The sequence below is a fragment of the Pocillopora damicornis genome, chromosome 11, assembly GCF_964200805.1.
Source record: "Pocillopora damicornis chromosome 11, jaPocDami1.2, whole genome shotgun sequence".
NCBI classification, from domain to species: Eukaryota; Metazoa; Cnidaria; class Anthozoa; order Scleractinia; family Pocilloporidae; genus Pocillopora; species Pocillopora damicornis.
Window position 1 is genome coordinate 16,931,273 of NC_142680.1, and position 27,957 is coordinate 16,959,229.

A 27,957-nucleotide genomic window follows, 5' to 3' on the forward strand; every position below is an offset into this window, starting at 1 on the left:
ATGTCTCAATACCAAATCTCCCCACGCATTTCGCTGGAAACGAGCGTTTTGTACCTGAATTTCCAAGTTTGCTTCTTTCTGGCTATACTTTGAACAAGCAGACCGGACACGGCCGCGGAAGAAACTTGGGTACGAGGTTAATTTTCTCTCCACCGCGAGTGGTACGGTCGAGCAATGTACAATACTTACCCCATCTCCACAGAGACACCTCTCATTGATCTATTGTCCTCATCAACCAAGCGCAAGCAGACAGCGAGGTGAAACTAGAACAGATGGACAAAGGACAAAATTTGAATATTCTGCGGGATTTGTTATGAGCACTTAAGCTTGGGTTATTTTCGCTTAATTGCTATCGAAGGGGAAGAGATGCAATGCAATTGACCGAAAAGCGAATCGGGCGAAAAGCTTGTATTAAAAAGAGAACAAATTTTCAAGTGCGAACCCATAATAAATATTTAGGTATCATAGCTTTTCGCAAGTTTGACGTCGAAATCCGGAATCTGATCTGTATAATAGATTAAGGCGAGGTGTCTCTGTGGGGATGGGGTAAATACGGTATATTGATCGATTGTACCGCTCGTGGTGGAGGGAAAATTAACCTCGTACCCAAGTTTCTTCCGCGGCCGTGTCCGGTCTGCTTGTTCAAAGTATAGCCAGAAAGAAGCAAACTTGGAAATTGATCAGGTACAAAACGCTCGTTTCCAGCGAAATGCGTGGGGAGATTTGATAGTGAGACATGTACCAGAGTGCAACGGTCTTAGATCGTAAAATATGGCTGAGAAAAATGCCGATCGGGAGGATTTTCGGTGCGCTAACCACCTCCGCATAGACAATAGTCGAAATCGGAGTGTGCAGGCTTGACTTCGTATTTTGACAGGATTAACAATGATGGTAAAGCAAGCCTAAAAAGCAAGAAATTGCCAGAAACTACAACAGACACACATGATGCGAGTAAGTGTTATTGATTTTACGCGTAAAATATTCATATTTCGAAATATTTACCGTTGTAAATCGACAATATTCCGTTCCCCATCCTATTCCTTGTAACGTGTTCAAATTGTCAACGGTTCCTCTCGTAACTTAACACCGAGTCACACAACGCGTGACGCGTTCATGAATTAATCGTTGGCTTTTTCTCGAGATGTGAGCCTGGGCCGCCTGTGATGACATGAATAATTTTTTGACCATCTGATGAAATTCAAGTGCGGAAATAATCCTTGCTGTGGTGGAAAATCTTTGTGTACCAGGCGATTGAGATTACTAGAGCTATACGGTAATTGAGATGAAAGAATAAACCAGAGACTGGAGATACAGCCCACAAGATAGCTGAAACGACATATGTGCGCCTTAAAGTTACAATCTCTTTGTACCTCAGTCCCAACGGCTTCAGGGCAAATTATGATAATGTAAAAAAAACATGCAGATCTCAATGACAAAGAGTCAATGAAATGTCAGGTGTAGACATTTGCTGGTGAAATACATGAAATTAAGCTGTTATCGTTATAAACTGAGATATAACTAAGAAAATGAAGTGTACAATGTAGCATTAACCCAATGGACGGTAGAAAGCAAACCGTCTCATTCACGCGAGGGAAAAACCGCTTTTTTTGTCCCTGCTACCATCAATCATTCGAAGACAGTTTCCAGAATGTCTTCATGTGACGCAAAGAAAAATCCTGAGCGCGCGCTTATTCCAAAATAATTGATAGCCTTCGCTATTTCATCAGAAATGGGTAAATTGGCGACATGTTACTGTTTTGTTATGGTCACTTAACTGCTATTTTTCACCTCTTAGTTTTCCGTTAGATAATTCGAATACAATGTACCATTTAGAAGTAGCTCTTTTTAGGTTTCCTTCCTCTTCTCAACATGATATGGCATATCTTCCCTCTATCCAAACAACTACAATTTTTCAATTGAGCTATAGAAGAAACAGTACATGCCAGCGTCAAAATAGCTCTACCCCTCTGCATAGCAGATTGCTTGTCTGATAGTCTGCTTTACTGCTCGTCTCAATTCACTTATCCTCCAGCAGTAAAGGAACGGGTTTAAAGTAGAGTTAAAGAACAGTAACACAATTGTCATTCCCTGGATTATAAAGAAATTCGAACATCGCTTTATACAAAGAGATATCACAATTTTCACTGTAAGTTCTGGTATATAACAGACAACTAAAGCTAACTGCACCCACAATGCACTGTACACTGCCTTTCTGTATCGCGCCATGTTCAGTACATTTGCTTGGCTCGGCTGTTGACGAGCATGATCTTGTATTTGAGCCTGATGATGACCGAGAGCGCGGAAAACCCGTATGTACGAGGCGATTGAGATTATCAGGCAAGATGGTATAATTATAAAGCTGTACCAAAGGGCTATGCGATAATTGAGATGAGAGAATAAACCAGCGACTAGACATACAACCCAAACGATAGCTAAAATGATATACGTGCGTCTCAAAGTCACAATCTCTTTATATCTCAGTCGCAACAACATGGCGAGAAGTCGGTCCACGCTTATGGCCGTCAACGTCAACAAAGACGCTCCACATAATGCATAGCTTGCCATGTACCCTGCGTCCCTTGCGTATCGACAAATACTCCAGTGTTCTAGAACCACGGATATACAATATGCAGCATGGAGAGGCTGGCTAACAAGACCAACCAACAGATCTGTTGTTGCCAGGCAACGATACAAGAGTTTGGATGGCGGATTGAGGGAAGATTCCTTGTGAAGGGCAACAAGGATAAGAGAATTCCCGAGAATTGCTGTGATGGAGAGGAGAATGTTGACTGCTGAAAATGAAATGAACTTTTGTTTTAACTCACCCACCCGAACCGGGGAGCATGACAATATTTCAAATGTTTGCGTATATGTTCCACTTCCCGTTATATTTGTTGTCGCCATCATCCTGTTGTCGTTTCCACTTTTAGCAGGTTATCCTTAATTACAGCGAGGAATATTTCGTCTTAACAGCACCCTTCAAGTAAAGATCAGTTAAGCCTTAGTTTTTGAATAGTAATAGCAGAGAGTAAAAATTTATCACAAGCGTCTGACTATGTAAAATGCCCGAAAGCTGTGATGTTTTTCACACGAAAGAGGGAAACAAAGCCGGGTTTTTGTGCGCGAATTTGAATAAGTAATTGAGGTCAACTTCCCAACGCAAAGGAAAAATATTTTCACTCAAATAAACCTTCAGTAATAGGATATCAAAAGTCGACCGACATGGGGACGCCATGAATTGTTATCAGCTCAGGCAAACTAAAAACAAAACCACAATTTCAAAATTAATGCAGATTACAGATGCATAGTTATCGTAAAAATTACTGAATTTTTGTTCTATTCGTATCGCACCTGTCTGGGCTTAGGAACGAAACGGTGACAAGTGTAAGATGTTACGTCTTTAGCCCTTCTCCATCTTAACTTTTTCATTCATTATTTACCCACTTCTTTTATGGCCGCGAATTCAGCCGAATTATTTCTTGTGGTCATGAGAAAATTATAGATCAAGAAGCTTGAGGTCACCTTTTTTCAAATATCTAATTGAGGTAAGCTTCTTGTTTCTTTAAAGGGAGACGACTAAGTGACGGATTCCGAGAACACCTGCGCGACGTAGAAAGAAATGACGAACCTGTAAGTAAAGACACTTCTTTATACTTAAAAAAATATGTATATATATATAGGAAGTCTGCAAGTCTATTTTCGCGTGGAACAGTGCTCAATACGTTGAAGCAGAGCAGAATAAATATTATGAGAGGAAAAAAGGACGCAACTACATTTCCCGACAAGCCTGTTTCGTGAATCGCTTCACTTTTCAGGGGTTTAATATATATATGTATATATATGTATGTATGTATATATATATATATATATATATATATATATATATATATAGGAAGTCTGCAAGTCGATTTTCGCGTGGAACAGTGCTCAATACGTTGAAGCAGAGCAGAATAAATATTATGAGAGGAAAAAAGGACGCAACTACATTTCCCGACAAGCCTGTTTCGTGAATCGCTTCACTTTTCAGGGGTTTAATATATATATGTATATATATGTATGTATGTATATATATATATATATATATATATATATATATATATATATATATATAGGAAGTCTGCAAGTCGATTTTCGCGTGGAACAGTGCTCAATACGTTGAAGCAGAGCAGAATAAATATTATGAGAGGAAAAAAGGACGTAACTACATTTCCCGACAAGCCTGTTTCGTGAATCGCTTCACTCTTCAGGGGTTTAATTAAACCCCTGAAGAGTGAAGCGATTCACGAAACAGGCTTGTCGGGAAATGTAGTTACGTCCTTTTTTCCTCTCATAATATATATATATATATATATATATATATATATATATATATATATATATATATATATATGTATTACTCATCCTCTGCCGACCTTAATTATCATCACTCAATAAACGTAGTGAACTCGTGTCCTCATGCCGCAACAGAAACAAAGCATTTAAATTTACTGCCACGCCTGTTATGCAAGTATATAAACGATGGTTACGAATATTTTTAACAATAAAATCCCCTGATGGGTAAGTAATCACGAAACAGGCTTGTAGGGATGAAAGTATAGTCTTTGTTTTTTTTTCCTATCTCAATATATATCGCGCTCGACTTCTACATATCGAGCACTGTACTACGGGAAATTCGAAACATAGACTTCCTCTATATATGTGTGTGTGTAAACAACATTTTGTAAGATATTATATATCGTTTTTACAAGTGAATCTAAATCACTTGACTAAATCACTTGACTAAATTCATCAAAATAAGACTAAAGTTTAATCCATTTTTTTGAATGGGTATTGGTAATAAAAGGAACTCATTCAGCTTTTGTATAGTTAATCACATGATTTCCAGTGCAATGAACAGCAGAAACGCAATGTGGCAAGTGTAGAGAACTCTATTGGCTGATTTGATATCTGTTTTGTCTTCGTACCTCGATATAAAGCATGCGATAAAAATATACCACCGTTAACGTTTCAGTGAGTCGGCCGAGGTTAATCACAAGATCCACCGCAAATAGAACCTCATGAGAAACTTCAGTGAAAACTAATGCTTGTTATAAGGCAACTTTTGTGACGCTGTCCATCCAAGCGATCACAGTGTACTTTTTTAAGCGTCCTTGTGTGACTAACACTTTGTATTCTGTCCATTTAACTATCGCCACATGCCTCTCCCAAGCTATCAGCAATAAATGGTGATAGGAGATAGTATATAAAGTGATAAGAAAAGAGACACCGATTTCACTCAGAAAATAGATAATGCTGGTGATACAGTTCCTCGAAGAATAAGCGCATCTACAGCGATTGAAAGTAGCATAGAAACTGCGCCAACTAAAAGATCAGTCACGGCCAAATTAGCAATCAGAATATCAGAGTTTTTTTTTAGCTCTCCTACTTTCTTGATTGCTAAGATCACTAACATGTTTAGAGAGATGATCCATGGACAAGCAACGGCTGTTGCGCCAGTGGTGAGCTGAAGCGAAAGTGTTTGCTTCAGGTCCCATTTGAACTACGGTATGTTTGGGCCAAAAAGCACTGATTTGGAGGAACTGTTAAGTGCATCCTCAAAGTTACTTACACTCATTTTTTTAAACTCCAGTTTTATCACCGCGTTTTTTAAGGATTATTGTGCCGAAATTCAAATTTGTTTGGAAATTATCTGTTAGAATTTAATTCCCTTTTGAGAATTCTAATTGATTGTTTTCCTGGAAAATTATACGTAGTTAGAAGTAAAGATAACATTACTTAAGTATTGCGTTTTCTCAAAGGGAAGGATATCAATGAAATCTGACTTCCTTGTGATGAAAATTCAGGTTCACTGGGTGATGGGGATTAAGGCCGTCAATAAAGAAATGTTCGAAACAAATTAACAAATTAATATTTTTTTAGCTGTCAAATTTTTAAGTAATTAAGAATAAACCTGAGAAAATCAAACGTCTGACATCTCCATCATAATATAATCAGGACTAAATAATTATCAGTCGACAGTGGTTAAGCGTGTTATGTACTCTTATTGACAACGATATTCGCTATCATGTGGATTCACGGGGCGCAGCGGTTTTAAAACGTTTCTTTTTGTCAAGTTCGTAGACCTGTTGGAGAAGAACTGCGTCTCGTACTCCGAACTTTCAGTTCCATTTCGTTACGATGGGAGGTTCTCGTCAAATGTGAAAAGTTCACCTCAGTGGTCTGCGTGGCTGTCCGGAATAAGCCAAAGTTAGAATGAACAATTGGGATTCTAAATTTTTTTTCTGTTTTCATCAAGCAAGGAAATCAAAACAGAGAGGGAAAAAATTGCGGTCCATACACATTCTACAGGTTGGCGATCGGCGGTACGTTACTTCGAAGATCTTTTTTTCCTTCACGAAGATCGCTTTCATTCACTACTTCATCCACAGTTCACATGTATGATTTTCATATATTCACAGTTATCTACTCATTACTTCACGGGTTTATTTGGAACAAATATAATGAACATTTCCTAGTTAGCTTGGTTGCTCAGTTGATAGAGCGTTGGTCAGGCCTGAGGCCTTATTTTCACTACTACTTTTCACTACTACTCAAATAGTGTTCATTACTGCGAAGATCGCTTTCATTTCAGATCGGCAAAAGATGGCGAAATCAGTCATCTGGGAAATGTACAGACAGCCCCACGAATCAATTCTCAAATACGTTTATGATAAACCTTTTTTAGGCTCTCAGAGTATTTCAAATGTAGGCTGGTAGACCTACGGTAAAACTAAAACAAACACAAACACGAAAAGAAAGAAACCGCAATGTTCCCTAAAAATGTCAAGTTCAGTGTTTGTTTAAGTAAATACGAGTTCTGTATGGCTTCCTGATCAGAAAAAAACCACGTATGAAATTCACTGGGGGATTTCGAATTCTCAACGATAACAGCCGAAAAATAAAAAAACAAACAGACAGGTGCTTCTTCGATCACGTAGGACTGTGCGGCTCACTTGACAGCTAAATAAAATAACTCGACCTTGTCTCTAAACAGGCTCTTTAATGTGGCAAGAAAAACCTTACACATCCAAAAACTTACATCAAACACTGTAAATTGTTGATTTACTCAAGATAAAGATACAAAAATGGGACGCGGTAACATTTGAAAAGTTTGGAGAGTCTCATTCTACGACAAACAGAAGGAACCTATGCATTCTGTCAAACTATAAAATTTTCCATACTTTGAACGATTCACGAAACGTCTTTGAACCTATAAAAAAATTTTAAAAGAATATTAGATAGAAAAGAATACTTTTATTTGTTCTCGAACCCTAGGATGTTTCAGTTGGGTGTGATAACAGCGAAGAAGAACAATATGACTTAAAGACTGTGTCATCGTTTAATTTAGGTTCGAGGGGCCTGACGACACGTTCCGACGTCGCGATTGGGTCAACAGTTCACTTAACACGATATCGAGAATTTTCGTGCATATATTTGTTCTTTTTTAGCGACAGGATTTTGCCCTGAATAAAGCCCTGGCAAATTTAAATTAGTTTGAATACGTATCATAGCATCGAGATGATAGTCGAGGACGGATCGTTTTGTGAGGCTTTCCCGAGGTGAAAAATAATTGTTTCTTTCTAACGAATCAAAAATTGGGTGTCGTTATAACAACCGCTAATCCATAGAGTGAGTCATTTCTAAAACTAGCTGCAGCAAAAGTGTCCTCATCTGGGGTCCACAGTGCTTGAGCTGCCATTTGTATTCCACCATCTCTCACAGCTCCAATGTATACGAGGCAAGCTATTTTCCGCTGGCCGCCTCCGCTCGTTTGCTTCTCGCCATCGCTGCTACCACAAAGTCGAGTAATTATCTTACTTATACTTCTACTCGCTCGATCGCAACTTGTCGGAGAGTAATCATCCATGTTTAACAGATGTGACCTCAAGACCCCCTCCAAAATTCCCTGCAAGTGAAAATCATCTGGTTTGAAAAAGTCACCCTTGCTATTCTCTTTGCCGTCTGAGTCCCCGCGGAGTCGATTTGTCTTGATGTGACGACCGGATAATGCGAAATTGGTCATAGCATCTGAGGTGGTTAGGTTTTCCAGATTGAAAGCCAGGTCTTGAATCTGGTTTGAGAAGTCGTTAATTATTGTTTCGTATTCATTTACAGAACTTATCTCTTCTTCTTTGCTCGGCACACCAGTTGGATCCGATCCTCGTCTTTCCTTTAGGGCTAAATGTTCGTACGCTTTGCTGAAGGAAGGATACAGCCTTTTGGCCGGACGAGCTTTCTTTCCTGGGTCACCTTTAGTCATCTTGTTTTGAACCACGTCAGGATTAGAATTGATATGTTTAGAGCTTGTATTGGAAGCGGCCGCTTTGCTAAATAGATGCAAGGGCGACACTGCCTTTCGTTTCAGTTTGGGACGCAACTTCTTCAAACTTCCCTGTCTTTCGAAATTTTTGTGTGGGTTTTTCTTTCCAGAGACTTTGGGATCTGAAAGTCGTCGCTTTTGGCTGTGGGAAGATTCGTTCGTTTCGGCCGCCGAACTTTGAGATAAGCTTCTTAGAAACATTTTATTATCTCGTCCACTTGCGGGAGAGCTTTGTGGCAAGAGTAAAAGTTCTGTGTCGCTTGTGAATCCTTCAAGTTTGAAATTCTTAACCCGTTCCTTTTCCAACTCACTCTTTCCAAAGTTCTTGTCGATCGAGAACCAGTTTGTTTGTTTGTGATTGTGATTGTGGTCGCTTTCTGTATACATTTTCTCTAGACTGGCCGGATCTTCAGGCACTTTAGAGTTACTGGTTGAAGATTCAATCGCCGGACCAGAGGAGAATGTCAAAACTGGTGTTTTCTTCAAATAGAGGTGAATTTCTTCACCATCATCGAAACGTGAGAGATTTCTCGCCTCTTCCCGCTGATGTTCGTGTTCGGTCGTCATAACTCTTTTGCTTTCAGTCAGTTATGTTTGCAAATCGTGAAGACGCTTCGTAAACAACAGACTTAATTACAAAGAGAAAACAATGGCTTGTCCAAATCACTTTATCTCAGCTTTAAGAGCTTTGTTAGCTTCTGTCGTTAAGTGTATGGAATCTTTGCTCTAGCAATTTGCAGCTTCGAAACTGAAAGCCAACAGCGATTTGAAAAAAAAATCTATCATCAAGGTAATTCAGACTACAATGCAAAAACATCTCTGAGAAGACGATTCCTTTTCTTCTTGTCGAGATTATGTATTCATTTTGAGTAACCCAATTGATAATTAATTGAAAATTCATTCCAGCGTGAAATTAGAAACAAGATTTCTCGTAAGTAATTTCTTTAATCTAGAAATCCGTAGGAACATTCGCATCTCTAAGAGACAATAACAACTGCCTAGAAAACTTCTCTTGTTCGGCCAAGTCTTTGACACGGAAAGTGGAGTTTCAAAACTTCAAGTCGTCAAATTCATCTTTCCAAAAATATTCATTAATATCCTCGAATTAATTTTATTATGTTGTTTCCTATTACACTGTGCTCGCCTAAAGCAGAACTCCGTCAGTCGACATCGAAGTCTAATGACTCCTTTTCGATATCGAACGGTTAAAATACCCGCTTCCGCCGGCATTGCTTGAATTATGTATTAGCAATAAGATTATTTTAAAAACACTAACGGAATAAATCGGATTGCGTGTAATTTCCACGTGTTTTTTGTCATGTATTAAAACAAGTCAGCCCTGAGTGACTAAATTATAAAGTAATCAGTTGATTCTATTTTAAAAAGCGTAGTCATCGAAGCAAATACGTCAACTATAAAAAAGAGAGCAGTTATTAATGAATCAATTGTGTTTCCTATCAGTGGGATACTGCAAGACATCTGAATTGCGGCTAAAAACACATAAACATGACCGTAATAAGACAATTAGTCACTTAGAAAATAAAAGTACCATTGAAACGGAAAGAAAGTGTTTCTGTTCAGGAACTTACTTAGTAAGAAACTCAGTATACTGCCAACTGGATTTTATCGAACCCATGGCCCCGGTTTCCCTGATAAGTTGATTACGGATCCTTTACGCTTCGGCTTTTTTTACCGAAAAAATGTAATGCTTACAACTAGTAAATGATGTAAAGGTTATGCTTAACTGAAACGGCAGAAGTAAATATGATATGTTTTAATAAAGGGGAAACATTTAAAGAAACTTAAATCCTACTTCGGTTGGGATTATACAACGAGGTTATTTGGTTTTATCAACTGAGTTGATAAGTAAATTGGTCACCGTAAAGAGTTTTAATTTAGCTGACTTTTCGAGCGTTAGGTTTTCGTAAGAACTAAAGGCGAAGGGTTCAACGCTCAAAACATTAGCTTTAGAAACTCTTAGTGGTGGCCAATTGTTTAGGGTTAATGAATTTGATATATTTTAAGCTTTGTGACTGAAGTGAAAGATTTTGTGTTTAGTGAGTGACAGAGGTTTCTCCTCTGTTTGTTTGTTTTAGGGTCAAACCTATGGCATTAAGCTATACTATATTGGCTATATTCCTTACAAAACGTAAGGGAGTAAAAATTTAAGAGGCAGGGGTCAAGAAAATCACTTATCTCCAAACTGGCTTTTTTTTTTGGGGGGGGGAATGGGGGGAGGAGAGGGGGGGTGGGGAACGGCGCCGCCGTCTGAGAGGACCGGTAAGCTAACACAGCGGTCGAACGTCAAGCAAATACATAAGGACTGATTTTGCTGAGTGGCGCGCTATTTTCTCACGGAAAAATTACAAAATTTCGATGCAAACAAATCGATATGTTAATAGAAATTTGCACAAGGAAACAAAAATAGGAAAAGGTTACACGACACAATCCTATTAGTAGACTTATTAATACATTCTCAAATCATGGACTTGCGCATATCTTGCGTAAAAAAAAACAAAACAAAACAAAACAAAAAAAAAATAGACGATCGCATTCTATAGGCTGTCTGGTGTGAGTGACGTACACAGTTAGCGTATGCTGGGAAAAACTCAAAGGACGAACCGAGAAGATTTACTTTATTTTCAATCAAGTCTTTAAAGGAAAAAGTTTGAGGTAAGTACTGACTTTGAAAACAAACTATTCACTACTATTAATTCACTATTGTTACCGCCTCGTTGGTTTGGCTTCTAGATCAGAATTTTGTATTTCAAAACTGGTCCAGCTCTTGATTATGTTCTGGGTGAAGTAAAAATAATAACTTAGCAGCGACGTTTGTGTCATGAATGATAAAAACTAAAACAGCGTGGTCGGTTTTAAATCTCCAAATTATTTAGAACTACAAATTGCTGACTGAATCGATCCATTAACTCGAGTTTAACGCGGACTGGAAGAGATGATTTCTTTAATTAAAGCTGCCCTATTAGAACATTAAAATCTGATATCCTCTGAGTTAGCTGTAACGCTACGCTCTCGCACCAACTTACTGCGGTACATTTCGAACCGTATTGTGGAAAAATTGCACACCGATTGTCTTCGACCAAAATGCAGAGAACTTGGCTTTCCTACCGCTGAGGGAAAGATAAAAAGATACGTGTAGCCAGTTTACGCGACTTTTTAAACGCTTCCTCGAGTACATGCACATCAGCATTTCCGTTTTGTAGTTCAAACTTTAACTCAATGATGGGATTGAATTTGCAAGAATGTAACCAAATTTACTTTATTTTACAGCGAAAGAAAGTTCCTAGTATTCATTGCTTTTGAACCGTTGGATTTTAATCAAAAGATTGCAGTACCTTTAATTGAAGGCTTTTTCTTGAAACGGTAAGCTATCTGCAGGTGATGAATAACTGTTGGTAAATATTTCATTTTCCAACGTGTGTGATTTTCATGCACCGAAAACAAAGTAGCCAAATGAGAAAAACGGATTGCACGGTTGGTCAGTAGCTCGCTCCAAGACAACAAATTATAAGCTACAAGTCACACCAATGGTCATGCCAGTTTCTTTTGAGTTTGCACGTCCTTTTTCATTGGCCAAGCAACCTTCAGTCCCGGAAGATTATCTGAATAATGATGGAAATTCTATCACCTTTATTATCATATATTAAAAAAAAAAAAAAAAAGCCCACAGACTTTTCCTGTTAAGGCCAAATTTTTCTTCAACTTTTTCGAAACTCAGAAACTTGTTGGAGAACGAATGATACCTGGCATCTTATCAAAAATATCATCAAAAACCGAGTGATGTCTCTTTTTGTTGTTGTTATTGTTTGATTTCTCGGAATTTGCCTGAAAGTTTCAGTTTCCTGAGCAATTAATTTCAAGCTTGACAAGCAGCGTGTTTAGACTAATGGATTTATAGAAGTACAAAAATAAAAAAAAAAACCGGAAAAAAAAAATTACGGACGTAACTTTCATAACTTGTGCGGGTGGGCAGGATATTTTAATTGGATTACAGAAGGTAAAGATTAAGGGGGAGAAGGAAGGGGGTTACAACAACCCAAAGTCCCTCCTTGGGTACCCTACCGAGAAGGACACTCCTTCGCTGCCAAATTGAGAAAACTGGAAATTGCTGAAAATAACCATTGATAAATCGCAAGAAATAATCTCAAGAAAATTAACAAGGGCTGGTGTATTTTATCTAAACAGATACAGCATGAACGAGAAGGGATAAACATATTTCACAAAATTGGAAACGATTTGAAAAATATATCTTCATCACCAAAGTGTAGATTTAAAAGGGCGAAAACCCTAGTTCTCACATGATGTCATAAAATCCAAGATCAAAAATAGTAGGGAATACAAGACAACTGTTTGCTTGTCTTACCCTCGGAAGGGCAATGAAGGCCACTACTGCATTGGCCTTGATTACCCTTCAGAGGGCATATTTGACATAAGAAAATAAAATGACTGGTCGAGGAAAGATTCACGACTTTGAAGAGTTTATGGTGTCGAGTAATTAAAATAACATCTGGGTACGTGATCATTTTCGTTTCGAAACATTTCAAAAGATTTATATTTCATTTCATGATCGCTCTGATTAAACACACTGAAAGTAAACGAAATTGGCGTTTTTTCAAATGAGTCCTGTACCTTTTCTTTTTTACGAAATTTTGGCGAAAAAAATATTGACTTCGCGATACAAGTTCAGCAAGTTGTTACTATATGAGTCTACAATTACGCAATTATTCGGCTTCAAACCGATTCATTAACTTATGGCGAGACAAAAAGCGATTATGACAACTTTGATAAATTCCAGACTTATCACCATGCAACAAAGTTTTTCGTCTTCAGAAAGATAAAATCAGAAGATTTTAGCCAAGTTCCTTGGTTCTTACCGAAACGAGAAGTGGTTTTTCAAGCTTCAAAAGGTGGTTTAATACTGACGCTTTTAAGTGGCGATCTCTGTAAGAGCGGTCCAGGGTATTTCGCATCGGAAGAAAGTTTTCCCTCAAACTTTGCCCAATAAACTATCTTTGGTTGCAAGTAAATAAAACCACATTAGTTTCTGGAAATACGTTAAAATAAAATCTTTAGAGCTCTCAAAAGTCAAAGCTGCTAAAGGCCCTTTTTTGACCTCTTGCGAAATCGAAAATTTCCAAAGTTGAATACCCTGGTCCTCGTATCACACCGCATGCAGCAAAAAATCTTTTGTATTTTTAAACTGTGTGATATGTTAGGTGAATAAAAAGTATTTCAATTTTGATATTTGTTTGTTCAGGGGTTCGTCATAATTTATTTAAAAACACTCGTTAGACAGCTTTCTGAAATTGGTCAAAAGTACTCTTTCCTTCTTGGTTGATATTTCTTAAGTCCAGACCAGACCATTGAAAACTCCGCTTTATTTCTTCTAATAAGATGTTTGGCTGTTGAAAAATATAAAAATATCTTGCACTTATTAATTTTGTTCGCTGCGGTGACTTCAAACTTTCACCGATTTTGCTAGCGTGACAGTCGATTATGCAAATTAGTTCATTCAACAAACTCCGACCGTTTTATATAAGTAGCTCAAGAAATCTTGGATTTTAACCATTTTTAGTTGAAAAGATAGTAGGACAGAGCTTTTAGACTATACCGATTGATACTCTACACATTTCAAAAGGCCAGAATTTGACAAATTTTACCCTCTCGTGACGAAAGACGTCAAAAACAATGCATCGAATATCATAATTTGATTAGCGCTCGCTTAACATTTTAATGGAAAACTCTTTTTTAAAAATTTGGCTTCTGCTATTTCATGCATATTTGAGTTCTGACAGCTTACGCTATTCAAACCTGTATCAACATTTCAGAACCAAACTATAGGATTCTATTTAGTGTAACCGCCGATAACAGCACACACTGAAATACACCTTGATCAGTGACTCCGTCACGTAATTCAATTGTGAAATTATCCTGAATTGCTCGAGCAATATCAACCAAGAAGGAAAGAGTACTTTTGACCAATTTCAGAAAGCTGTCTAACGAGTGTTTTTAAATAAATTATGACGAACCCTGAATAAACAAATATCAAAATTGAAATACTTTTTATTCACCTAACATATCACACAGTTTAAAAATACAAAAGATCTTTTGCTGCATGCGGTGTGATACGAGGACCAGGGTATTCAACTTTGGAAATTTTCGATGTCGCAAGAGGTCAAAAAAGGGCCTTTAGCAGCTATGACTTTTGAGAGCTCTAAAAATTTTATTTTAACGTATTTCCAGAAACTAATGTGGTTTTATTTACTTGCAACCAAAGATAGTTTATTGGGCAAAGTTTGAGGGAAAACTTTCTTCCGATGCGAAATACCCTGGACCGCTCTTACAAAGATCGCCTCTTAAATACCAATTTTCATTTTCCAATGGGTCTCTGATTTGCTTGATTCGCGTGTGATAGAGTAACATGCACTCCCAAAGAAGAAATTGCGATGGCGTTTGCCTTTTGGATGGAAGAACTGAGATTAATTCAGATCAATACTTCCAACCCGTCATTATTCATCGCAATGGGGTGGGGGGGGGGGGGGGGGTGGCACGATTAAATTTATAGATCCCTTATTAGCATTAAGCTCTGTAATCTTATGATCGCACTTCTTTAGCATCCAATTTTCTGTTCACCCTTTATACTCTGTTGGGGATAACTAACCCCTCCCTCCCCCCACCATTCCCCATGAAAACCACTTCACACCCCCCCCTTTCCCTCCACCCGTGATAAAAAAAAATAATTACAAGGTCTGTTTTGTTAATAAGTTGTTCCCCATTCCTAGAGAAAAAAACAAATCAGCAACGAATATGACTAAGATGAGCAGGACAATAGAAATTACGAAAGCCGTCTGTATTGTTTACATGGTCGCTGTCTTCCTTCGTAACACTGGTCGTGTGATGAAAGCCATCGAGCTATGCCAGGAATGTCTGATTGTGCTAAACTGTCGAGCGCTAATTAAAGACACTCAATTAGCCAACTTACTTTTCCATACTATCTACATCGTTATGATCAATTCGTACGAAGCTTTGCATGAGCACACAATTGCCGAAAAATACTTGAGGAAACTACTTCTTTCGCTGAACCAGACCTCTGATGACACCGTCAATAAAGGATGGCTAAATTTACGACTGGCACGTGCACTTCGGGCACAAAATAACTTACTTGAGGCCAGAAAATTTTATGAATCAGCAATAAAAATTATGAAGACGAATGACAACACACAAATAGTATGGCTTTGTTATGAAGAAATGGGAACACTACTTCATTCCATAGGAGAATATGACCAGTGTAAATCATATCTGGAGAAGGGGCTTGCTCTTTCCATGGACATCTGCGACAGGTATGGAGAAGCAATAAGCTGCGGAAACCTCGGAACATTGTTCCAATCGCTAGGTAAATATGACAAGGCCCGAGAATATCAAGAGAAAGCACTTGCCATTAGAAGAGAAATTGGAGACAGAAAAGGAGAAGCAACAAGTTACGAAAACCTCGGAACAACGTTCCAGTCGCTTGGTAAATATGACAAGGCCCGAGAATATCAAGAGAAAGCACTTGCTATCAACTTAGACATTGGAGACAGAAATGGAGAAGCAACAAGCTTGGGAAATCTCGGAACATTGTTCTACTTGCTTGGAAAATGTGACAAGGCCCGAGAATATCACGAGAAAGCGCTCGCTATCACAATAGAAATTGGCCACAGAAAGGGAGAGGCAAAAAGCTACGGAAACCTTGGAATATTGTTCCAATTGCTTGGTAAATATGACAAGGCTCGAGAATATCAGGAGAAAGCACTTGCTATCACAACAGAAATTGGCGACAGAAATGGAAGAGCAAAAAGTTTTGGAAACCTGGGAATATTGTTCCAAGCCCTTGCTAAATATGACAAGGCCCGAGAATATCAAGAGAAAGCACTTGCTATCAACTTAGACATTGGAGACAGAAATGGAGAAGCAACAAGCTTGGGAAATCTCGGAACATTGTTCTACTTGCTTGGAAAATGTGACAAGGCTCGAGAATATCACGAGAAAGCGCTCGCTATTACAATAGAAGTTGGCAACAGACAAGGAGAAGCAACAATCTACGGAAACCTCGGAACGTTATTCCAAGCCCTTGGTAAATATAACAACGCCCGAGAATATCAGAAGAAAGCACTTACCATCAGATTAGAAATTGGCAACAGAAATGGAGAGGCAAAAAGCTACGGAAACCTAGGAATATTGTTCCAGTCGCTTGGTAAATATGACAAGGCTCGAGAATATCAGGAGAAAGCACTTGCTATCACAATAGAAATTGGCGACAGAAATGGAGAAGCATCAAGCTACGGAAACCTGGGTATATTGTTTCAATCACTGGGTCAATACGACAAGGCCCAAGTATATCAGGAGAAAGCTCTCGCCATTAGAATAGAAATTGGAGACAGGCACGGAGAAGCAACAAGTTACGGAAATCTCGGAACATTGTTTGAAGCCCTTGGTAAATATGGCAAGGCCCGAGAATATCAGGAGAAAGCCCTTGCTATCACAATAGAAATTGGTGACAGAAATGGAGAAGCAACAAGCTACGGAAACCTAGGAACATTGTCTCAATCACTGGGTCAGTGCGACAAGGCCCGAATATATCAAGAGAAAGCACTCGCCATTGGAATAGAAGTGGGCGACAGGGATAGAGAAGCAATAGTCTGCGGAAACCTCGGTACATTGTTCAGAGCCCTTGGTAAATATGACAAGGCCCGAGAATATCAGGAAAAAGCACTTGCTATCCGATTAGATATTGGCCATAGAAATGGAGTGGCAACAAGCTACGGAAACCTGGGAACATTGTTCCAAGACCTTGGTAAATATGACCAGGCCCGAGAATATCAAGAGAAAGCACTTGCCACCAGAATAGAAATTGGCGACAGAAATGGAGAAGCAGCAAGCTACGGAAACCTTGGAAAACTGTTTGAGTTAGTCGGCAGATATGAAAAGGCCCGAGAATATTATGAGAGAGCACTTGCTATCACTACAGAAATTGGCGAGTGGAAAGGACAAGCTAAAAACCACAACAACTTCGGGACATTGTTCTCGACGCTCGGTGAATATGACAAGGCTCAAGAACATTACGAGAAAGCACTAAGAATGTGGAAGAGAGTGGGCAATAGAAAAGAAGAGGCAACCATTTATGGAAACTTAGGAAATCTCTTCATTGTGCTCGGTAAATACCGAAAAGCTGACGAGTATTTGGAGAAAGCACTGGCCATTAGATTGGAAATTTGTGACCGAAGAGGGGTAGCAGCAAATTACGAACACCTTGGGCTAATTTCCCTTCAGTGTGGTTGTCATGATAAGGCTCAAGAATATCACAATAATGCCCTTGCAATTCAAATGGAAATTAGCGATAAAGAAGGAACATTGGCCAGTCTTATGAATTTAGGATTGTGTTTTCAGTCGCTTGGTAAATATGAAATAACCAAAGAATACTTCAAGAAGGCTCTCCTTTTAAGCAGAGATATTGGAAACAACTTGAAAGAGTTTCAATGTCTTTGTTGTCTAACGATGTTGTCATGTGAAGAACATGAAGAACGTGAAGAAGCCATCTCGTATCTTTTTCAAAGTATTGCAAAATACGACACTCTGCGAGCTTTTCTGGACGACAACGATCAATTCAAAACATCCTTTTTAGAGGAGCACGGCACCTTTCCTTACAAGTTGCTCAGTGTGATGCTTTGTTCTGCCGGTAAACCAAAAGACTCTCTTTATGTCGAAGAGCTGAGACGGGCGAGAGGCCTGGCTGACTTGATGTCAGCTCGGTACCCTATTGAAGAGCAGATCTCAGGGAATCCACAATCATGGTGTGGCATTCAGGAAATTATCACAAGGGAGGTACACTGTGCATGCCTGTACGTTTCGGTAGAGAAAGAAGATGCACGTTTTTGGATTCTCAAAGCAACGGGAGCTATTCATTTTACCGAAAAAGAGGTGGGCCTTGAAGCAAACTCGGTGACCGGATTAGTCCCTGACTTAGATGAGTTCCTGAAAGACAGCTTTCGCAGCCTTGGCATTTTACCTCAAGAGAATTGCGAGGATCGATCTCTAGATGACACCGAATCGATGTCACTTCGCCATGAAAGCCGCCCAGCTCCACGCGATTATAATGCCAAAGATATCAAAGCAAATCTCCAATTATGTTACGAGATAATCATTGCTCCTGTGGCTAATCTTCTTAAGGAGCCCGAGATTATAATTGTTCCCGACTCTTGTATGTACCAAGTACCATTTGCAGCCCTAAGTGACGAAGGTAACAAGTATTTATCAGAGACATTCCGCCTCCGAATCGTTCCCTCTTTGACGACCCTCAAGCGCATTCAGGACAGTCCTCCAGACTATCATAGTCAAACAGGTGCGCTGATAGTGGGTGACCCTGAGGTTGGAGAAGTGATTCATAACGGAAGACGCAAGACAATGACAGCGTTGCCATGCGCAAGAAAGGAAGCAGAGATGATTGGAAGACTTCTTGGCGTAACACCTTTGATTGGAGACCGTGCGAAAAAGCAAGCTGTACTTCAAAAGATAAATTCAGTAAGTCTAATTCATCTTGCTGCCCATGGTTGTGCCGAAAGAGGGGAGATTGCTCTTTCTCCTATGCGCCCGTCGCTCTCTATTCCACGAGAAAAAGACTACCTTTTAACAATGGTGGACATTTCAAAAATCCAGCTGCGAGCTAAACTGGTGGTACTTAGTTGTTGTCACAGTGGTAAGGGAGAGATTAAAGCCGAAGGAATGATCGGAATCGCTCGAGCCTTCTTAGGATCCGGCGCGCGCTCTGTGTTAGCGGCACGCTGGGTCCTGAACGACGAAGCCACAGAGCAGTTCATGACTTGCTTCTACAAACACCTGTTCCGTGGTGAAAGTGCCAGCGAATCTCTTCACGAGGCCAGAAGGTGGATGAGAAATAACGGTTTTGATAAAGTTTCTGATTGGGCTCCGTTCATGCTAATTGGTGACAACGTGACATTTGATTTTAGAAGTTGGTCAGTGCCCATCGCATCGTGATAGGAATGAGTCATGTTAACCCTCTGATAATGTGATGGACTAAGTAGGGCGAGGGCTAGGAACGATAAATCGCCAGCCGGTAGTGAGAGAACATTATTTGTGAAGGACAACTCGGATCGATACACAAAGCAAAACATTTTTGTAAAAAAGCTCATTTTGACATGTCCGTTTAGCATTATGAGACAGGATAATGTTTAATGTACTCTTAATAACAGTTGAGTGTTTTTAGAACAAACTTCATATGCCATTTTTTTTTTCCAAAAGTGATAATATTACTAGTCAAGCCAATTACATAATAACTAGCCATTTTTTCGAACGTGACTAGTCCGTGTGGCAAATGGCAATTTTTAAGTAAAGTTTCAAGTCAAGCAAATTTTGAGAAAATTTACGAAGAAAAACTGGTTTTTGTCGAGGTTTAAGTTTCTGTAAATATTGGATCTTCCGTTCAACTTTGTGCAATATCAGTGGCGGCACTTTCGGCATCAAGCACCAGTTGAAGTTAAAATCTATTTAAGGGGTCTAGGTCATGTATTGAGGGCTTCCTTTATTGTGTAAATGAGGGACATTGCATAGTCTCCAGGCAATTTTAAATCTGGCTTAGGTGGGAGGTATTGTTCTAACACGAATTTACAAGTGATTACATTCTCTAGGGCGTTTCTTTCCCACGAAGCGTTTTAACAAGCCATTCTAAGATATTCTTTTTTTTTTAAAAAAGTTCAGTGCTGTTATTTGTTGTTGACTTGAGTCACTCTGTCAGTAAGACATGATCGTCTAGTCAACATCTGTTCATCGCCGCTCATGACTAGTCACGCAACGTTATCTGAGTATTGTGTGACAATCACAATAACAGTTGCGAAGGAGTCTGGTATTGGAGCCATTAAAAGTAATTTTAATGTATAATTTTCACTATGCTCTGTACGTCTGACTTGTACCCCCATTAGATGAACCCAGTTTGAGAGGAGTGTAAGATGAATTACAGCCAAGTGAGCCAGCCATATCCGGCGAGCCAGCGGATCGCACTTCAGGGATCATAAAGTCACTGTCAGAGGGCCTAGGACCGGGTGGTTTGATTGGCGGCTCCTCGTCCTGCTCATCTTCCTCTCGTGAAGCTTCAATGGTTTTCCTGGCCTTGTACAGCAGCCACCCTAATACTCCAATGATGATGACAAGAACAACAGAAAATCCAGCTAGGCAGCCAACCGCAACTTTCATCTGGTTTAAGCGGCCAGCTAAGTGAAGTAGAAAAACAAAAATTGAGGTCAACACATACATAAGAATTAAATGAGAATTTTTCGTTTAATACAGCGCATTTGAAAACAATTTTTTTCAAGAGTTCTTTGATTTTTTGTAATCTTGGACCACGGCAAGCAGTAAATGTTCATAAATATGCCCTTTTTTAATTACGAGGATCACAAGGTGAACGGGTTCAAAATCTTGATCAAAGTACTACAAACGTGCCACCTCAATAATCTTCCTTAATTTCATGACTGCAACGTTCTTTGTTTGGTAAAATGCTCTCGTAAGGCGTCAAGGTTTGTGGCAAAACTCGCCCTTTGTCTACTGATCTCTCAGTATTTAATTTAGATCACATTATTGTCTGACTTGTCAAAGCACGGAAAGGAAAAAAAAACCTATTGTGCTCACCATTCGAGACCCTCATTTTCATAGAAGTCGTTCCCAGGTTATTTCTGGCTTCACATTCGTACACTCCGAAATTATCACCGCTGACTTCTGGTATATTAAAGATGTTTTCTGATTTGGACCGATGACCATATAGAGGCTCCCCGTCCTTGTACCACGTAATGTCAGCAAATGTCGTATTAGCTGTTTCACAGTGCAACGACAAATGATCTCCTTTTTCAATGGAAATCTGTCCTTCATTTCCCGCTCCCCACATCTGACTCAGGACCGGAGGGACTACGGAAGAATTTCGAATTAACTAATAACTAGTGGTCGTGGAGTGAGCACATGCTCTAATAACAGAGACAGCGATAACTCTACGATAGATTTCAGTTCAAATACGAAGAAAAACAGCCAAAACAATTTTACCCACCTAATGATATTACTGTAACTGACTCGACGTCATCTGGCTCAATGCCATTACTAGCTCTGCACGTATACACTTCTTGTTCAATTGAGGTCATATTTGCAACGACCAATGTCTGTCCTTGATAAACAACATTGCGGTTTTTGTACCAGGTTATTGTGGGCTCAGGACCACCTTGGGCAGCACAATTCAGAGCAAGAGGTTCCCCTGGGACTTTGGCTCTTATAGGTGCCATAGAGACAATTCGAGGAGGATCTGAAACAAGAAAGAATAATTACGAATATGGGAATAATTACAAATGACAGGAATAATTACGAATAATTAAGGGACCTCAAATTTTAGATAGTGTCGATGTAAAGTGGAGAATTTTGTTAATGGATTATAGAAAGTGGACTAAATTGTCGCCCGACAAGATTAAAGAACCTCGTCACTTTTCTTATTCTTAAAAAAACGAGTTTGAATTCTATAAAAATTTTCATATCCTCCCCATGATCTTTAACTCTTTAATCAATCCTTGTTTCTGATGAGTTCTTTCACACTAACGGGTTTTTAGACAAGCAATCTACCATCTGAACATTTCCTTTTATTGTAAGTAAACCTTACAGGTTTTTCCAGTTGAAAAAGTCTGATAATGACTCCAAATTCCACCACCAGCTCCATTCACCGCTCGGACTCTTATCTGGTACTCAGCGTTTGACTGCAAACCGGTTAAACTGGTACTATTGTGATTCTGCACAACTTTAAGTGACACTTGCTCGTGATTGGTAACTTTGTACTCAACGTAGAATGACGTCACCAGATCTTTCTGCTGAGGATGCGCGGAAGTTGACCACGAGACCAGCGCCGACCAGCTGTCCATTAGTTTCACGTGAATATCACGTGCAGTGGGAGGAGTGACTGAAAATGTCAAAGAAACCAGTTTTCAGCCGCTTTAAGGACATTTTTTTATGGCGTCACTAGACGCATAGATGATAATCAAACCTCTTTTTGCGATGTAAAGTCACGGGGCAAAAATTGTTGTCCAGAAATCTCTCTTCGTGATGGGAAGAATAGGGATCCTAAACATAAGGTTATCGCTTACCTTTGGAAAGATAAGGGACAAATTTATCCTCGGTATAGGGGTGTGAGGAGTCTAAATTCAATTCAACGAGTTGCCTATTCTTTTACAACTCACCCCACTTCACTTGCACAAAATAATATTGTCCCCTGCCTCTAGTACTCGCACCACCTAATTCAAGTTATGTTTCAACGAACGTGACGGCTCAATCACTGTTACTGCATAACTTATCGTCATATAGGAATTGCGTTTACGCGTTAATTATCTGTAAGCGTTTGTACGTTTCATCAGTTATATTGTGTCAGCTGTGGTTGATGTTTAGATCGTTCCGTAATATGACGTAATTATGTCGAGTAATTTGTCGAGTTTTGTGTTTAAATTTAGTCCTGTATATCAATATCTACGTCCACTTTTTAAGAAGAAGCGTCGTCGGTTTTGTTTTTTGCCCGTAAAGCTATGCACCGTTAAGGTAAGTATTTTTCTTTGTTGTGACTTTATTTTTAAGTTTACGTTCTCTAATATGCATTGTCCCGCTCATGTTTAATACCGTAGGCGTGTAGATTTTTTAATTAAATGATGAGCACAAATAAGCGTGGCTTCGCTTACAATGACGACCCAGCGACTTAGAGCAAAATATGGTTTAAAGTATTAGTACTTGACTTTCAAGCTGAAGGCTATTTTCTCTCACCTCGACCGCAAACAAAGGGATGTTTTAAGTCGAACTCCTCATTTTCCCATAATCCCGAAAATTCATTCATTTTTGTACAATTCTTTCTGTTACCAGGGGAGGTGTCTGGAAGGTTTGGACCCCAATTAGTGTAGCCCACCAAAGATCCATCCGACCAATGAAATTTTTTCTCCGTATCACGTGATAACCCAATCCATACGCTCGAGCTTGGATTTGTTGGCCTTATCAGGTTTAAAAAAACGAAGTAACTCTCTTCCTCCGTATCCAACTTGGCTAGAGTTGCCTTTTCTGTTTTGCACACGGCCTGGGCTTCGTCCCAGGTTCTTTTGTCGTCATAAAGTCTGAAGCAGGAGTCGCCAACGGCTTGCCATCCGTTCCAACAGGTTTGATCGCCTGTGAACAGAGGATTATTGTAACAAATGAAGATGGGACCAGCGTAAAAGGGTAACAAAAGCACCTTGAAACGAAACTGTTCAAAATATCCAGGCACGAAGAGACTAAGAGACGAAAGATGAAAAGATGAAGGGACAGCAAGATAAAGGTATAATGGAAAAAGGGAAAAAAAAAAAAAAAAGAGCCGGATAGAGGTATGGAAAAATAGAGGGAAAGACTAAAATGGTGAAACGAAGAATGAAAGGATCACATAACGTATAAAAAGATTGACCAAACTGTGCAGAGTAAAAAGAATTTGCAAGAGTAGTGAAGTGACGAAGGGAAAAAAATAACGAAGATGAAGAAGTGGATCTAGGAATGGCAACATAAAATAGGCCATGTACTTACTAAACATCACAACCTCGTATACATCACTGGCCATTGCGGAGCCTTTCCCATTCTGGCATTCCGTTGACAGTCCGTACTTACTGTACGTTTCTTGCGCTGTTAGGCTTGAAAGACAGCTTCCACCATCTTGAATTGCAAAACAACCGTAGCCATTTTTAAGAGCAACACGGGCACATTTCTGTTCGGCGTCCTCTCTTGTTTTAGGCTCGCCGTCTAGTAAGATATCTTTTCCTTCCAAGGAGGGGATTGCTGGTGATGACGGCTTGTGGGCATAGCAACCGACATGACGTAACTGCACTGTGAAAAAAGGAACCATCGCAAGCACTATTTATCCCAAGTGTTACTACTCACTGCACAGTTTGTCAGGTTTTTTCTTATTTAGAAATATCTTGAACTCTGATTCGTCTGTCCACAATAGATCATACCAGGAGCACAAGTAATTGGCTCCTTATCATATCCAAGAGCCAATCAAAATGGATATATAACTCAGCCTATCAAGTAATAATGTAATAGCTTCCACTTTGCCTCTTTTCTGTTAGACAAATACACAATTCCGCGTTGCCGTGTGTTTGTTCCGTAATAGGTCACAGATGACGTAAAATATTAGAAGAATTAACTTGGAATTATCGCATTTTTCTATATTCCGTCTTTCAACTCTATCTGAAGAGACACTGGAAAAAGCGGAATACAATTTTTAACGCATTACCTTTGAGCGGACACCTATCTCTAACGTCATTTATCTCCTGCTCAGAGAGTGACTTGTTATAAACCTGTAAACAGGCAATGGCACCCTTGTAGAAATTCGAATCACCCTTTAATGCACCCACTCTCACGTCATCTTGTGTGGATATCTTAAAACTTCCCATACTCAAACGAGACACTTGTCTCCCGTCGATCCACAATCCGGCAGTTCCAGCAGAGTAATCGTACGAAGCTGCTACATAATTCCACGCTTTCAGCCGAATTTTGTCGCTCTGGATTGCGTAAGGTTGCGAAGAATCACGCATTTCAAACTTTGCAACAAGTCTGTTAGGACTCTCTAACCATAAATACACTCCTCTGTCTTGAACTTTGTAATTAAACAGAGGTCCTTTAGAGATTTCAGGGTAGATCCAGGCCACCAATGTCATAGAATACTTAGCATCAAGGCCTCCGTTATTTGGGAACTCCAAAAAACTGGCCGATGACCCGGAGAAGTGGTAAGATCCCTCGGGTTGCCCGTAATATCCTGTGAAAAGGTCAACATCCTTTGCAATTCCTGACGGGTTGTTCGCTCGACTTATGTCCTTTGTACCATGCTGTTTGTTGAGTGGATAAAGAGCAATTGGCTCTGGTAAGCCCCCTGTACGTAAAATAAAATAAATATAAGCTAGTTTATTAATTAATTGATTGTTTTACTTGAAAGGTAGAAATCGATATGGCTGATAGTTCTCAAGGAAAAAAATAAACATACGTTGCCTATCCGTTACCAACTTTACAATTATTGGATTTCTCACAAGAAGTATCCAAAGCAGATTGTTACCGATGTACGAAAGTGGAGAAAAAGAAAAAGCACGTAACTTTTCGTTTACCTCATAGAAAAAATGAAAAAACAAAACAAAACAAAACAAAACAACTCTTGAGGAGGAAAAGGCGCCGCCGTTTGGATGTCATGCAACGTTGTGTGACAAAATGCCCGAACGCCTTGAACGTCACGTCATACTATTTTGGCCATATTTTTTACTAATGCAATAAGTCAGCTGAAATATTGGTAACTAATCGGCCATACATTCTGATAGTTTAACAATGAACAGTTAATTGATTTAAAAGATATTTGGTTCGAAGCTCGTTAAACACCTAATCTCACAAAAGGTCTACCGCTAATTATCTAAATGTCATTTGTAGCAAATAATTTACGGAAACGAAACCACGAAACAGTTTTCAATTTTAGCTATAAATACTCCAAAACATATTTGAAATTCAAGAGTGAAATAAAAAATGCATTTGTGTAGCAGGTAGCGAGATTGTCACCACAAAGTCAAACATTGCAGAGATACACAATTAGAGTGCTGCTCAATAAACATTTTATCATGAGCCTTTTACTTCTTGATTGATTCACAAGAAAATATAAATTGTTATGTTAATTCATCAACCTTAGAATTCCCTTAAAATATTTGGCGTTCGATCCATGAAAATTCATTGACTTGTTAGTCCATCGAATATTAAATATCCGAGACGAGAGGGCATGCATTAATAGTAAATTTTCCATGGAAAATGTGCTCGAACGATTTCTATTCATAACTTGCGATGCATCGAAAAAACCGAACGAACGAGTTTTTTTCAGAGAAACAAAAGAAGTACTCTTCATCGTAAATCTCAGTATGTATGAGATAAAATAATATATACAATGAATGACGTTGTTTATCATTCATGAGTTTATGTCGTCTGTCACCTGCATTCAATGAGATCATCTCATACCGTTCGCAAGTCAAAGGGAAAACTGTTTCATTAAAGCATAAAAAGGTTCAAGTCAAGAAGCATATTCGACCGAAAACCTATTCATCGACTTGCCTAAATAACGCCCGCTTATTTCAAGAAATGAATTTTGAAATTATAGTATACAGATTGTATTGTTTCACGCTACTGGCGTCATATCATGTCTTCACTTACTCTCTATAACCATTCAATAGAGTCGTGCTAGCGTACTGATAAAATATAAACGAATTGCTCTATATAACACGTGGAAATCATGAGAGTGGTGTTCGCAATATTTAAACGTAGAGCGGCAAAAATGAAATTTGAATTTTTGCGGGTTTTTATACGCTTTTTTTCAAATATATTTACGTTAGTTCTAGCGAAGCCCTTCTAAAAAAATAAAAATTTTAAAAATGTTGATAAAAATTTTTAAGAGTCCTTTGGTGCCTATGTCACAACTTTTTACACATACTCTGTGATTGCACGGTGTCAGTTTGTTGAACAAAAGTTATCAACAATCACTATGGGTCTGTTGTGGTCATACATGCCCAACTAGTACACAAATGTATTTCCGTTAAATATGCTCGCGATGTTATCTTTTACAGTGTCGCTGTGGCTCCACATCAAATCAACTCCTTTCGGTAATGAAACCTGACGGAAAGTAAAATTTGGCAATCTACTTCAATAGTAGATTTGTTTCATCGGTGCAAAAGCAGAAGTTTATCGAAATAATGCCGAAAAGATCGATATAAGTTTCGTTACGAAGCGTGACTGAGTTGAAAGTTTTCAACCGCGAAGGCTTTCTATAATATGCTCAGTTATCGTCAGTCAAGCTATAAAATTGCCACTGTGATGTTACCACAACTTACCTACAAATCCAGTAACTTCGAACGAAACCGACACGAAGACTACCACAAAGAGATTCACCGCACAGCTTTTAGAAGACATCACACATTTGAAACAGCCCAATGCCATTCCGTTCATACGATCTCTTCCGTGAAAAACAAAACGTCCGCAAAACGTCTGTAAATAAACGCTAATCCGGGTCAATTTGATATCTAACTGTCAAAACTGATTCCCTATCTCGATAACTTCACAGCCATTCGCAAATGACGAAGCTAGCAGGAAAGAAATAGCTCTTGATTTTGCTTGTAACGATTTCGGTTACAAAGAGTTCAGGTAAACAATGGGTCACGAAACAGCAAAGATGCGATTTTTTAACCACTTGTGTTATTCAAATTTTACATTATCTATAGCTAGGGGAATATATCACGCTAAACTTAGCATCACATGTGCCGCTAAGACAAATATCTCAAATTTCAGAATAAATTAAACTTGCCATCATAACAACACTATGAACGAAAAACTTGCAAAAGTAAAGAAAAGTTAAGAGAAGATTTAACAAATTGCAGGCGAAGCGACCTGGTTTCTCTTCATTTCCTGCACTGCTGATCAAAAATTTCTTTTGTTAATGAATACATTTTTCGTAGGGTATCAATGTTTCCGGAGTGCTCAAATAGCCA

At 39.0% G+C, this 27,957-nt stretch overlaps 4 protein-coding genes across 4 annotated transcripts; 1 reads left to right on the forward strand and 3 right to left on the reverse strand.

Annotated features, from left to right (window-relative positions):
* Window positions 1-1,959: 1,959 nt before the first annotated feature.
* LOC113671331 (melanocyte-stimulating hormone receptor) lies at window positions 1,960-2,907 on the reverse strand. The gene has a single exon (XM_089187727.1). It carries the CDS (start codon window positions 2,905-2,907, stop codon window positions 1,960-1,962), a length of 948 nt encoding a protein of 315 aa, XP_089043853.1.
* A 3,676-nt stretch (window positions 2,908-6,583) lies between these two features.
* LOC113668907 (uncharacterized) lies at window positions 6,584-9,503 on the reverse strand. The gene has a single exon (XM_027184882.2). The coding sequence runs from the start codon at window positions 8,924-8,926 to the stop codon at window positions 7,628-7,630; it is 1,299 nt and encodes a 432-aa protein (XP_027040683.2). The 5' UTR covers window positions 8,927-9,503; the 3' UTR covers window positions 6,584-7,627.
* Window positions 9,504-15,170: 5,667 nt separating this feature from the next.
* LOC113668917 (uncharacterized) lies at window positions 15,171-20,638 on the forward strand. The gene has a single exon (XM_089187429.1). It carries the CDS (start codon window positions 15,185-15,187, stop codon window positions 19,406-19,408), a length of 4,224 nt encoding a protein of 1,407 aa, XP_089043555.1. The 5' UTR covers window positions 15,171-15,184; the 3' UTR covers window positions 19,409-20,638.
* On the reverse strand, window positions 19,936-27,667 carry LOC113668943 (uncharacterized). Its single transcript, XM_027184920.2, has 8 exons — window positions 27,304-27,667; window positions 24,687-25,322; window positions 23,981-24,277; window positions 23,201-23,593; window positions 22,059-22,352; window positions 21,462-21,710; window positions 21,053-21,325; window positions 19,936-20,637 (listed from the first exon to the last, which is right to left on the reverse strand). Exons 1-8 carry the CDS (start codon window positions 27,416-27,418, stop codon window positions 20,315-20,317), a joined length of 2,580 nt encoding a protein of 859 aa, XP_027040721.2. The 5' UTR covers window positions 27,419-27,667; the 3' UTR covers window positions 19,936-20,314.
* Between the last annotated feature and the right edge of the window lie 290 nt (window positions 27,668-27,957).

What these genes read in the sequence shown, in the direction of transcription:
- LOC113671331 (XM_089187727.1), bottom strand. Translation starts at nt 2,907, where the DNA reads ATGATGGCGACAACAAATATAACGGGAAGTGGAACATATACGCAAACA.
- LOC113668907 (XM_027184882.2), bottom strand. Translation starts at nt 8,926, where the DNA reads ATGACGACCGAACACGAACATCAGCGGGAAGAGGCGAGAAATCTCTCA.
- LOC113668917 (XM_089187429.1), top strand. Translation starts at nt 15,185, where the DNA reads ATGACTAAGATGAGCAGGACAATAGAAATTACGAAAGCCGTCTGTATT.
- LOC113668943 (XM_027184920.2), bottom strand. Translation starts at nt 27,418, where the DNA reads ATGAACGGAATGGCATTGGGCTGTTTCAAATGTGTGATGTCTTCTAAA. An exon ending in CGAAGTTACTGGATTTGTAG is followed by an intron (nt 25,323 to 27,303) that starts GTAAGTTGTGGT and finishes TTTTACGTACAG; the next exon opens with GGGGCTTACCAGAGCCAATT. An exon ending in AGTTACAGTAATATCATTAG is followed by an intron (nt 21,326 to 21,461) that starts GTGGGTAAAATT and finishes ATTCTTCCGTAG; the next exon opens with TCCCTCCGGTCCTGAGTCAG.